This window comes from Solea solea, chromosome 12 (assembly GCF_958295425.1).
Source record: "Solea solea chromosome 12, fSolSol10.1, whole genome shotgun sequence".
Taxonomy (NCBI): Eukaryota; Metazoa; Chordata; class Actinopteri; order Pleuronectiformes; family Soleidae; genus Solea; species Solea solea.
Window position 1 is genome coordinate 16,544,621 of NC_081145.1, and position 14,006 is coordinate 16,558,626.

At 41.1% G+C, this 14,006-nt stretch overlaps 1 protein-coding gene across 3 annotated transcripts in view; it reads right to left on the reverse strand.

Moving 5' to 3' along the window:
• Positions 1–1,398: 1,398 nt before the first annotated feature.
• The window catches only part of LOC131470258 (contactin-1a-like), a 56,947-nt gene continuing 44,339 nt past the window's right edge, over positions 1,399–14,006 (reverse strand). For all 3 annotated transcript variants that reach the window (XM_058645964.1, XM_058645965.1, XM_058645966.1), the window contains exons 15-24: positions 13,697–13,820; positions 11,570–11,731; positions 11,201–11,350; positions 10,509–10,579; positions 9,382–9,616; positions 8,319–8,422; positions 6,974–7,163; positions 6,779–6,891; positions 6,504–6,660; positions 1,399–3,651 (exon numbers count right to left, since the gene is read on the reverse strand). In XM_058645964.1, the coding sequence (XP_058501947.1) occupies positions 3,575–3,651; positions 6,504–6,660; positions 6,779–6,891; positions 6,974–7,163; positions 8,319–8,422; positions 9,382–9,616; positions 10,509–10,579; positions 11,201–11,350; positions 11,570–11,731; positions 13,697–13,820 (1,383 nt within the window). In that variant the 3' untranslated portion in view covers positions 1,399–3,574. The remainder of the gene's footprint in view (positions 3,652–6,503; positions 6,661–6,778; positions 6,892–6,973; positions 7,164–8,318; positions 8,423–9,381; positions 9,617–10,508; positions 10,580–11,200; positions 11,351–11,569; positions 11,732–13,696; positions 13,821–14,006) is intronic.

A 14,006-nucleotide genomic window follows, 5' to 3' on the forward strand; every position in this document is an offset into this window, starting at 1 on the left:
AACAGGTGTAGGTTTACAAAGACAATCTGTGCCGGGACTACACACCTGTCTGTAAAAGCATGCACACTTAGGTCAGGAGGATGTGTTTCTTTTCCCCTGTCAATCACTGAAAAACAAAATATTAGCTCTAATATTACGACAAAATGTTATATTAGATCAAGGAGGAGGTGGACTGATCTGCTTAACAAACACACAGGTTGTGAGTGTGTATTGGAGAAAGTGTTACACTGCCACCTGGAAACAACTATATCACACAGGCCATGTGTTTGCACTGATAAGCCTATGAATCAAGAACAAGTCTTTTTGTTCTCTCCGTGATCTGATTTCAGTGAATAACCATTAAGACCCAAAGCGGTGACCTAAAGCTCAGCAAGAACCTTAAGTCTGATTTATTTGGTCCGACCTAATCCATGAAGCGAAGCGATATCAATCTACCTTTTGTCTGCTGGACACCCGACAGAAGACAAGACTGCAACAGCTGTTTCTGCATGAAAAACTAGACAGAGTTAGCTTTATCTGTAATGGACAGATTGAAACACTATCGCTGATATATTTGGCTCTAGTTCATTGAAGAATCACCTTTTCCTGGAGAATCAAGGGGCGAAATATCCACTCCACATGCATTTTGCCCCTTTTTTCTGCAAATTCTCGAGTTTATAATCAAAGGAGCTCATAAATCATCGACGATCCTCAACTATTTGATATGTGAGAGCTGAACCGCTGCTTTGAATACTGCACACATAACTGGTCTGAAGTTTGAGTCGTGTGAATGATACTTTAATCTGCAGCACAGCAGCCACTACGGACATGGGTGATTTTTATGAAAAACCCCCTCAGGGGATTTGACACTGCATCACATCTAAAGGCAGAACGAAAGGCACCTGGGAGACGCTGCAATCCAAGCCTGCTTAATAACCCTGCTTACATCCTTTGACAAATTTGCTACAAGTAAAGTGAAACTCTGCACATGCTATAGAATATTCCTCTGTGATCTCGGCTATAATCTCACAGTAGCATGAATAGTTCAGATTGCGCTCATGCAGACTCTTTCATTCATGACTCGTGTGTTTGGATGTTTGGTTTCTTATCTCCCATCCTTTTCTGGTTACATAAGACCTTCAGCTGTTGATAACGTGGCGCTAGAAACTGCAAACAGCCACAGAATTGTTTACCTCTGATTCTCAGCTTTTTACAGGCAACATGGAAGGATGCTGTTAAACACACTGAATATTTAGTCTAAGAGTGTGTCACTCTTCCTCATGAAGCAGATCATTTTTAATTTGACCAAAAGCTCCACCACATTCTACTCCGCATACTATTCTGACTCATGTGAAAGACAGAAGACATTACACTTGTGGTGATACTGAAGTGTTTTGAGAATAAGAAAAAAAAGTCATATTATAGTTGACTACACCTTTATTGTTCCTTATCCAGCCAACGAGAGGTTCCACTTCCAGCCCTCACATGTACCATTCACGTCCAGCACAGCACTGAACTTCAGCAATCAGCCAAACATGCTGCCAGTGATGCTATCAAATCACAACCATTGTTTGCAGGAGACTGCAGGACCACTTCTGAACTTTAATGAGTGAGATTCCTCCGAGTCAGAGATAGGATTTTTCCGTCAAAAAAAACTCTCCCCAAGACTTCATATGAAGCAAAACATGATGCTAAGCCACTTGTGCACACATTAGACTTGTCTCTTGTATAGACGTCCCTCAGAAATGGAATGTATTTCATATGAAGCCAGAGGTCGAGAAGTTGCTATGATGTGATTTGTTGCAAAAGCGATGTAAACTCTGTCTCCAAAGTCATGCAGGTTTTTAATGCAGAGCCACTGCTTTGACTCAAATGTCAAAGCTCAAGGCTTCCATGCATTTGGCAACTGTTCTGATGATTTGTTGCATGAAGGAAAACTGGCAAAAGCACTTTGTGGTTGATGTCAGAATGTAGAAGATGCTCGGTCAGCATCAAGAAGTGAATCACAGGAATTCAATACGCAGCATTTGTTGTTGAGGGAAATGAAAATTTGAAATGGTGCAACCAGAGTTGGGTAAAGATAATACAAATATATTAATGATAAATGAAAAATCAAATCAAATGTAATAAAGTTAAGATACTGTGTTAATAAAATGCCAGAAATAATGGCGTGGAAACATCCCCATGACCTTTGGATGGGCTCTCACTGTCAACATGGATGCCTTTGCTTATCTCCGGTTAATACTAAGATAATTAAAAAAACAAAAAAAAAACAAAGAGGAAATTTACTAGATTACTGTTGTTGGAGCTAGACAAGTTGTCTTATTAGAAAGTATAAAATAGCCACAGATGAATCAGACATTACACAATTATTAGAGGGCATGAAAGTCGCTATTATTCACTGTTCGTGTTAATAGTGACTCTCAAACCCAGAGAGTTGAAATGAAAATGTTCACAGGAAATAACATTCTTTACAAAGCACCAGCTGGTACCACTGAGGTCCTCGTGATACAGTCAAAACAAAAGCACTTTTAATGTTAGGTCACTGACATGGAGCAGCTTATATTATCAGTTACTACATTGACCCAGATGTTTTGGCCTTGATCACCACACAGATGTACAAATACAACCAGGCTGACGACTGTTACACTTTGTTTGTTGCTGTTCTGTATTGGAAATAGTGAGTTTGATATGTTCACCCGTTCCTGCGGTTTGCTTTACATTCAGTTTTGTAAATATGGATCCATTAAAACGTCCCAACACGTTTCAAACTTACGTATGTAACAAAGTCAACATGCACACAATTTTAAAGTGGTAGCCTATTAATAGCTCGATTAATGTCATGATTCTGAAATAAGCACAGATTGCGGAACAAACCAATCTATTATTCTTCATAACATCCATAGCATATTAGATAGCGAAACAATATCAATTGTTGAATACATTATTTTCAGCATGACATAAATAGCTAATTGCTCGATGATGCTTGTTATAAAATCAAGTACGTGAAAGGCTGAGATTTGCTTTGACTGTATCTCTGTAGCTATCTCCGAGTTTGTGCTTCATTTAGAAAATAACAAAAAAAAAAAGAAAAAACCACTGAATTGCAAGTAAATAAAAGACAAAGACATTTTTATAAACACATACACTTATCAGTCACGGCCACTTGTTTACCTTAAGCTATGGAATGCACTGTTGATGTTTCAGCCGACATTTTAAACATGTTAAACCGCCGACCTGTACACACAGTGTAATGTCACACTTTCAGTCACAATCCATTATCAAACAAGTTACTTTGAAAGATAAGTGCAATTGTTTATATAAGGCATATTTAAAAAGTTGACAAAACTCCTTTGACACAGCTCCAGAGAGGCTTTTTTCGTGGATAAATAAGGGATGTCTTTGTCCAGTTCCAATTTTTTTTTCTCCAGTCCAGTTCTCTTTTCCCACAAACACATTCTAGAGGGGAAGAGTTGGAATATGACGTCCCGGGTTATAGCGTGGAACCAGATTGTGGAAAGTCCCAAAGTCTTTACAGGCGTCAACCACAGAGTCTCTTTTTTCACGAGAAGTGAAGACAAAGATGGCGCTACATTCAGAGGTTGAGGCAGAGAAGAGCCACCATGAGGAGGACGAGTATGTTGAGAGACTGGGCCGTCATCACAGCTCCACCTGAGAAACACACAGACACAGAATATAAACGCTATAAAACAGTTTGTCCTAAACATGTCATTATGATATTGAAACTAATTGCACAAAAAAAGAGACACCATTCATGTTTATATTGGTCTCCTGAGAGTCTTGATTTACAATGTTTTTCAACTGGGGCAGAGTTAAAAAGTAACACATCAATTTACAGCACAAAGGAACTGCATTATTCTGTAGCCAAAAGAATGAGGGGAATAGCACTGACCCACTCTCTACTGCTGCATCTTGCTGCATACAGTGACCACATGGGACACGAGAGTCCATTGTCTAAGACTATAGACTGCAGGGAGTAACAAATGTAGGACTTTCAGGGAACGACTGCGGCCTTAAGATTCCACAAACTGATGCAATTCTTTATTCACCTTCTCCCGCTTTATCCTCCACCATGAGGGGGGCGGGGTTCACTGGTGCCCAGCTGACATAGGGCGAAAGGTGGGGTACACCCTGTATGCCAGTCCATCACAGGGACACACAGAGACAAACAACCATTCACTCTCACACCTACAGTCAATTTAGAGTGTCCAATTTGCCTAATCCCCAAATCTGCATCTTTTAGGCCTGTGGGAGGAAACCGGAGAATCCAAAGAAAACCTACACACACACACAAGAACATGTAAACTCCATGCTGAAAGGCCCTCGTTCCAAATGGGTTGCAAACTTTGTGTCTTCTTGCTGCAAAGGCGAGAGTGTTAACCACTACAACAACCGTGTGGCTCGACGTCAATCTTATATAAATCCAATTCAAATCGTAAAATGCACACTGTAGCTGGTTTGTTCATTCAGGCTGCTGTAGATGACAGTGTCCATAAAGCAAGAACCTTGCCTAAAGTACAAATAAAAGGATTATTCTAAGGCTACAATAACACTATTCATTTTAAAGCAATTACACTTATATTAATATTCTTGTTGGTGGTATATTCAACTTTAGCTAATAAACTAATAAACCCACACAGGACGTTTTAAAATTTGCTGCCGATTAAAAATAACAAAAGTCTATTTCCCTTCTATAATGTCCAACTCACTCGTCCATCAAACAAACGATCATACTTCACACCTGACATCTCATATTATATCACATCTGTATGGAGATCACTATAAATGGCCCTGTATTTTTCATTGCCCTGCATCTAAAATCCTTCACAGCTTAAATTTCCAGGTCTGTGAAATCAAGCTGTTCGGCTTAGTCTGTGCTGAATGATAAGGGATATGAAAAAAAGCCACAGGAGGGCTTTTCCTCCTCTCATCAAGATCAATTACAGAAGCTTAAGGCCAATTCTATCCCATCATCTTGCAATCAGTCCATCAGCCAGTGTGAGGATCCAGTCACTGCGCTATCGAGGCTTTGGTCACGAACTGTTAAGTTTCCCATCTTGGATCTCCAATTCAAGGTATGAAACCTGAAGTGACAGCTCTGCTCTGGCCCATGGGAACCCTCACTCTCACTGTGACAAATGATTAGCTACCACCAACTCTGAGCTTGGTAGGTTGCCACTTGCAGCAAAGGAAGGCCAGGATTGAACAGTCACAGTGTGATACTTCAGCATAGTGTGATGAATTTCTTTATTTTTATTAAACTGAGGTGAAACTAAACCTGTTTGAACGTTTTCATTCTCAATAAATAAATGGAAGAGGTCATCCAAAACAAAATATCAAAGAAAATAAAGGCAGACTCATTCCTCTAAACTAGTGCTTTTCACAGAAATCTGCCACACACTTTTCATCGTCATTACAGAACAAGGACATGTATTTTTGTATAACATCTACAATAGATTAGATTAGACTTCAGTGATCCCATTTCTTGTTAAGCAGAAAAAAAGATCAGGCAAGTGACAAGTACTAAATAGTAATATAATAAGTAAACAATAAAAAAAGGAATTTAAAAAATGTAAAATAAAAAAATATGATTTACTGAATCAATTTGATTCCAATTCACAAGTTCACAAATTGATTCCATCTCAGATTCAATTGGATTTGATTCTTTTATAGTTATTTTAGGTTCTTTTTAGTGATAAAATATACAGCCTACAAGCACACCAGCCAATTTGAAGTAATCACCACATTGTCCAGCAGAGGGTGCTGTGAGCAAAGCCCGCATCCATGCCCTCCTTGCTCCTCAGAAAAAGAAAACAGATGTGATGTTGTTTTGCACTAACAATGGAGGACACAAACTAAGTAATATTGAGCAGACAATCAAACAAAGCATCTTGTGTGTGGAAATATTTGTGGTTCTACACCACAGATGGGGTCATTTGTAACAAAAAAAACTTAAAAAGCCCATAATGTGAGCCAGAAGTACTCTGAAATTGTTGCAGCACAGTAGTAAATGTCACTGAGGTAGAAAACTGCTACGCTGGAAAGAAAATGACACCATGTTGTGTCATAGTGAAACAACTTTGAAATGGGATCCTTTGGTCGAGCACAGCAGATACAAATCAAACAGGAAGTGACGAGCTAACATGAAGTTAACAATAAGTGTTCACAGCTAATAACCTAGCTTCTACAAAGAACACTTGTCAACTTCCTCGGTTGGTTGATTTCAACAAGTCTGGGCAAATGAATATAGGCACCATGCTTATCACATTGTTTCACAGAAAGTATGTAGAAATGCACATTTGAAATACATGTATCAGAAACACTGCCCATCCCTGGTGACCTTGATCATCTTGCAAGATACAGGAAATGGCATAAAGATCGATTTGAACCTTTTAAAACCAGCCCTACAAAATATGATTAAAATATCAAACACAGTTATGCACAAAGAAAGATACTGTACTAAATTCCTGGATGAAGTCATCGCTGAGGTCTGTCTTTGTTACCTGTGATGTGGATTCGTGCCACAGCCCCGTCTCCTCCTTCTGTGTGTGCCCGCACCTCCACAATATAGTCTCCATCTGCATGCAGGGGAAGATCTATGTTCCGCTTACTTGTTGTGTACAGTATGCCTGAGGAGTGACCCTGCTGCCTGTACAGCACCTGGACACGTATACACATAGAAGGTATGAGACATGTTGCCACGCAGCAGCTCATAGTGTCATTTCAGAAAGATTGAAATTGTAATACAATAACAAAGTAGATGTTTAACTGGACTCACTTTGTAGCCATCGACTGGTGCCTCGTTATCCAACCATTCAACATCTTCCCAGGCAATATTTACGGACTGACCCTTTAATTTCTTACCTAGTATTTTTGGCGGCCGAGTTGGAGCTGGCAAAAGACACAGAAGGAGTAATGAGTAACAGCTGACACAATAACAGTGCAACTTCTGCTGCTGTAAAGAACAACATACGGCGTTTCTTGGTGTGGATCTGCAGGTGTCCACTGGGCGGCCCGAATCCTGCAGAATTGTAGCCCCTAACCTCAATAAGGTAAATGGAGTCAGGATTCAAGCCCTCCAGCCTGGTGTGGTTCTCTTTGCCAGACACCACCACCTTATGAGCCCCACCCTCACCATCTTCCTGACTCCTCCAGTACTTCACCTGTGGGACACATAGAGACATGTTTGATTTGCATTGCAATCAAGCTTCAGCTCAATATGCACTGTGTTACAGATCTAAAACCAGAGGTGGAAAGAGTACTGAAATATTCTACTCAAGTAAAAGTACCACTATTTTGATAAAAGTTTACTTAAATATGTACAAGTAAAAGGGCCACACGGTGGTGTAGTGGTTAGCACTCTCGCCTTGCAGCGAGAAGACCCGGGTTCGAGCCCCGGTTGGAACAAGGGCCTTTCTGCATGGAGTTTGCATGTTCTCCCCGTGTGTGCGTGGGTTCTCTCCGGGTTCTCCGGCTTCCTCCCACAGTCCAAAAACATGCAATGTGGGGATAGGTAAATTGAACACTCTAAATTGACCATAGGAGTGAGTGTGAGAGTGAATGGTTGTTTGTCTCTATCTGTGTGTGGCCCTGCGATGGACTGGCGAACTGTCCAGGGTGTACCCCGCCTATCGCCCGATGTAGCTGAGATTGGCACAGCACCCCCCGCGACCCTCTAGCAGAGGATAAAGTGGTAGATGATGACTGACTGACTGATGTACAAGTAAAAGTTCTGGCCTAAAAAGTTACTCAAGTTAGGCTAAAAAGTACCTTATTTAGAATTTACTCAGAGTAAAAGTTACTTTTTTTTAACAAGGTTGGGGTTCTTTCTTGTGGACAAGGGGACACAAATCTCACATTAATGGTCTTTAATTAAAGGCAAACCTTTACAAATTAATGTGCTGACACATAAACACAATGTATAACGCCAATTCACCTGATGAGGTGCATTCATTTTTTTTGTTTTATTTTATTTTATATTTTTCAGGCCAACATTTTTTTTACTCAGTAACGAATGTGATTTAAAATGTAGCGAAGTACTGTACTTCCAAAAAACTTACTTAACAGTAAAATTACTCAAAAATGACTTTAAAAAGTACAAGTACACAAAAAACCTACTCAATTACAGTAATATGAGTAAAACCACTGTCTAAAATGGAGCATTGTCACATTGTCATTGGCACCCTGAAAATATGAATCTAATGCAAGGACGACAGCTTAAATTTTCAAACGTGTGTATGTCATGTTTTAATTGGTGCAGAGAGAATAAATTGTGTGCAGCCTCTGTGATTATTGCATCAGGAAAACTATGTGCTGACCTGGTATCCATCGATGTTGTTCTGCAGGAGGGGCAGCCACGAAACAATGGCCTCTGTGGCAGAGAGAGCTCTGGCCTCAACACTTACAGGAGTGTCAGATGGAACTGAGGAGACAGGTCGTGTGATAAATAGGTTATTGTGAAGCGACAGCTTTTCAAGGATTTGTCCTTTAGCGATAGATTTTGTCTGGCATGCAGTAAATAAAAGCGAAACCCAGCATATTTTATATGAATATACTGTTTGGCATGATATCGACCTGAACCATGCAAACTAATGGACCTTGAACACAACATATCTAGTGCTTCCTGTCCTCAGTAATGTCATTTTTCCCTCAGTGGTGCATCATTTGAGTAAATCTGAATTAATCGCTGTAAGAAACGAGTGAGAGTGAGAGCACACTCACAACACTTTTCTGTGAATTACAGGCCAGTCTTATGCTACAACTCTCCTTGAGTAATGAAATGTCACACTGAGCCTTGAACCATCACATAACGCCAGTGTGTTTAAAACAGAAAAACAATAAAGAATGGCGATAAGCAACAAGCACACAAAAACAAATGCTCACACAAGCATGGAGACAGAGCGCTTTGCAGGCTAAACTATAAAACTGCTCAGACTCTACCATGGCAACGGGGCATCTCTGTAACCCATCACGTCTGGTTTGCAAGGAGTTATCTTAACTGTCTGTCAATGGAAGTTAATAAATAGGCTAAATGCTTTGCATCCTTGGGCGAATTATCAGCTTTCTGGTTCATGCTACGTAGATCATGATAATCCCTCAGCAAGGAAAGAGAAAGAGGATAAGATGGGTTCACTTTCAGGGGGTATTAAAATTCCTCCCAACTGCGCTCCTGCTCCATTTAAAACCTCGGCGGTGATAAGTAGCTGACATTGACAGATTGAAATGGCAGAGTGTTGGCATGTTGAAGAATTCCTCCTTCTCTGGGATGCTGAGAAAACACGATTGGGTCAATCTTTGACACCGCTGTGAGATTATATTTGGCAAATTTCCCCTTCTGTGAGTCAGTGTGAAGTAAGAGTTGTGAATCACACGAGATCTTACCGTCCTGTGCAGAATAAACGACTGCCGTCAGGCTGTAGGGTCCCTCTCCTTTACTATTGAATGCTTTGACTTTGACTTGGAACTCCGTCATGGGTGGCATGGAGGACTCTTTGTGGACGTAGTGGCTGGCCTGTGGGTCAGCCACGATCACCTTCCTCCACTCGTAATCTTCTTGAGGTTTGAAGGCAACGATGTAGCCAAACTTTGGACCATAGTAGTACTGTGGCTGTACAGGCTGACAACAAAAACATTCAAAAGGATTTAAAAATGACTGAAAGTGTTTTATCTAAACACATATTTTAATCCTGGAATAAAACTTCACTTCCTGTCAGATTTCACTGTGAATATCATCCCCTGATATCCATGATATTTAGTAAGTAAAATGTAAAATGACTGCATTCTGTGATCTAAACGCAGCGAACTGCAACACTTTACTGGCTCATCCTTTCTAATGTGTGCTTACACCTCATTTCCTCTGCTGGCACTCGTCGTTTCATCATCACACCATATGTCCAGTAAGTCACGTGTGCATTTGTCATCACTAACCCCTGAACACATTGCCACATCATCCAGCTGCTCTGGAATTGAATGGCCACGCCTCAGACAAGCAAAAAGCAAATTAGCCTTGAAAGATTATTTATCGACGGCTGCAGCGGGGAAATGGAGGATGATGGTTCAGCTCAGTTACTGATGTTTATATTGATTGTGATTGTTTGGTATTATCCGACGCTTATCCTTATCGTTATCCATTTCCTCTGTGCTCAGCGGTCTGCTGTCCTTTAAAATGACAACAAGTTAAATAATAATCATGTGCATCGATCAACAATCTGCAGTCTCTTTTGTTTATGTCTGCCTGCAAGCAGGCACTACTTGTTTTGTAGTGTCATGATTATATTTCCTTGTAATTCATACTGTGTAAGACTTCACGTTTTTCTATAGTAATCACTACGGAAAAGCTTGGCAATAACAAAGGAAAATGGGTGTGGCACATAAAAGAGGGTGAATTTCAACTTTACTGAAAATTCCTTCCTCCAATAAATTTGATTCAGCCTAAGCTTTCAGCAGATGTGACCACGCGCATCGTCTTTGACACGAACCCTTGTGCTCAGCAGAAACTTCAGACCTACCGTCCACGTGATGGTCAGTTCTCTGCTCGTCCCTCCGCCCCCGCTGATGTCCGAGGGAGCCACCACAGGAGCTACAGTGAGACAGCAAGAGTAAAAAAAAAAAGAATCTGAGACCACATGCAAAGAACCCACACAAGCAACGCCAACCCACACAGGCTGTAACCTTCCCCTGGCAGCACTACTGACACATCCCTCCTCTGCACATAATATCTGTGTCTCCCCTGCTGCCAAACGCAACACCTTAATGTCCATGTGGGAACCTTGCCACCGAGGCAGACGGAGAGGCAAAACCTCCCTTGTTTTGCCTTAAGTCTTGAGGCTCCCTTTAAAATGGTGATTATTTTTTAAGAGAGGTCAGTGTAGGCCTGTGATTTTCATTTCATAATTGAATTTCAGTATATAGTTTCAGCAAAGTGCTCATTTGTAGAGGTTTGTGTGGTGAGTTTGGCAGGATGCTCCTGCTGTATGAAGTGCCGCATGATGGTATTTCTGCTGACTCATTTTTTTTTTTACAGCAGTACTTAACATAAGTAAACAGTGCTATAATAGAATGATGGCGAGTAAATATTACAATGGAAAGCTGGACTGTACTCACACATTTCCATGACCTTTCTAACTTTCTCTGACTCTGCGTCAAACAAACCTCATGTACCGCGTGTTTCGCCTCAAGTTAGGACACAGTTCAATCTTACTTGCTTCCAGGGTTTTGACTTTAGGTGATGGGTTGCTTGGCTCTCCGGTCCCCAGAGTGTTGCTGGCAATCACTCTGAACTCATATTCAGTCCAGGGGAACAGATCCACCACCGTAGAGGTCTCTGTATTTCCCTCAACATCTGCAGGAGCTGAAGAGAAATGCACAGATTTTACAAGCCACATATTAAAACATACACATCAAACTGCCTGCAATTCAACAACTTAAAACAATAATGAATGTCCATTTTTGTCTTTCAGGCACAACTAAATTATATTCCTAAGAGACATTAACAACTATGTAGGTCTACGGCAAACTCAGAATTAAGGTAACAGTGTTTATTTGATCAAATATAATGTGATGTTCTCACATGTCGTGGCGTTCTTCCACACATCCTTTGTGAAGGAATCCCTGTACTGGATGCTGTATTTGGAGATGGGGCTGTGATTGTCTGCTCCACGGCTCCACTGCAATGTTACGTTAACGTCAGTTTTGTTTATCACTCGCAACCCACCTGGGGCACCCGGTGGACCTGAGGTAAAGAATGAGAGACGTGTTACAAAAGGCGACCTAATAGAAATCGCAGACTATGTCAGGGTTTGCCATTCAACCTGTAGCCATAGAGAAGACAGCCAGAATTGACATTGTCCAAATCATCAATATGAGACAAAGACGGTGATGAAGCTTCACCTCTCCTCGAAGAGTGGGGAGGGAAAACAGCAGTTGTGACATTATATAACTCAATGTAAGGATTGGAATACCATGCTGAAGTCTGTACAGTACAATGTCATATGGATTTATTCTCAGCATTCTCAGAATTGTTCTAATTCACAGACACGTGGTAACATAATATACTGTATTTCAACACAGTTCCAGGTGAGACTGTAATATTAAGCTACAAACACACACACACCCGTCATGTGAAAACAAATCCCTCTTTCTCAAAAGCCTACTAATAACAAGCTACAGGTGCAGAGCTGTGTTTTTAGCCTGGACAATCTCCTAAAGCTGAACTGCTTCCTCGTCTGCTGTGATAAATGGATGTCTTTCATCTCTCCCTTTTCTGCGCCACAATCTGTTGGCATTTGGCACTCCATGAGGAGCCGCCCGGGGCCTGTGTTTAGGTCCCACTCAGGGAAACGTCACAGCCAGCCGCTGTGCCTTCCACCTGGCCATCTGTTAACACCTGCATTGAAAGCAGCGGTGGTGGCAGCACACCCGGCGCACAACAGGGGTCACTGGCAACCAGCGAGATCACACCGGGGGTTCTTTGGTTCCTATCGAAAAAGATTTGTTGTCCGTCAACACTGGGGCTGTTTGAAGGCATGAGAAGAGGGCTGTGGGGCACGCTCTCACTCATCAGGTGGTGGAGGTGGAAACAAAGCCTGATGAATCACCCAGGAGGTGAAATACAGTAAATGAAGAAGTTTATTTTGATGATATCTGCGAGGCTGAAAGAACAAGTGCTGAAATCAACAGCAGTCTGTATCAAAATACTGCGGTGAGTGAGATCAATCTACAGTGTACAATAACAACTGAAGCTCACACCAAAATAACAGGCGTGTTAAATTTGTATGGTCTTGTGAGTTGGCTCATTGAACAGAGCCGATATTTTGCATAAATGTAAGTTGATTTGCAATCTAAACAACATGTAGAATCCAGACGTGTGCATATAAAAATGATTTGACCTGTTTGCTATCTTTTGAAAGACTACAGTATACTGTATTCTTTGTTGCAGTGTTTTCTGTGTGTTTGGATCTCCTGCATACCAACACTATGCATTTCCAGCACGCTCTCCCTCTTTCTCTCAGTCGGCTTCACATGGAGTCTTGGGGTTGACAGATTATCCAGCAAAACAGGCTACGGTCTAGTTACTCTGAAGAGATTTACTTCTCTTCAAACAAGCCCTGTCGAATGTGCAGAATTTGTGCTATCCCTTTCTGTCACTTTCTCACTTTTCTCCCTCACAGGCACCACAGGCAGCTGCATATATTTGTCTTGATATTTGGCAATATTTTTCTGATGGGTTGTGTAATTCTTGCTAACTCAACAGAACTAATGCGCCAGCGCTTTTCTCTTCAATACTGAATCTTCATTCATAATAGGGCTGCAACTAATTATTATTTTCTCTTTATTATTACCCGTTAAGTCCATAAAATGCAAAGAAAAAAAACACACAAAATGACAATGCTCTCTGAGTTTTGTTTAGTGCACAAATCAAATATGTTTGGTTTACTGTCAAAAAGGAGCAAATACACCAGAATGCATGAAATAGAACTTGTTTTAAAAGCAGATGATGATAATCGGATTCATCAGACCTCTGTGTGTTCAAGAGGGGCACAGATAAAAAGCAGAATACAACAGAGAATAGTCTATTCTTGTACAGACCGACTTCTCAATGGTTTGACCTGTTTTCAAATCTTTGAGAAATGCACATGCTGTGCTGTACATGACTGTAAATGAATATGTAGAGCAGCACCAATCACAACAAACTCACCCCTAACAACCAGATGGGCAGAGGCGGTAATGTTGTCAACAGGGGTCTGTGCAGTGCAGGTGTAGCGTCCAGCGTGCCTCAGCTGGGCCTTTTTAATCAGCAGCTCACCATTTGAGCTCCCATTCTGAAAAAAAACCCAACAACAAAACAGTCAACATCTATTTTAGTAGCAAACATGGTACAACATTCCCACAGTGTGCCTGTAGGAAAGAAATCATTGAATGGAATATGGAACCTGAAAGGTCACAATCAGTCACATGTGAGATCAGAGGGACTGAGATATGAAAGTTAACCCTCAGTGCTCACAGGT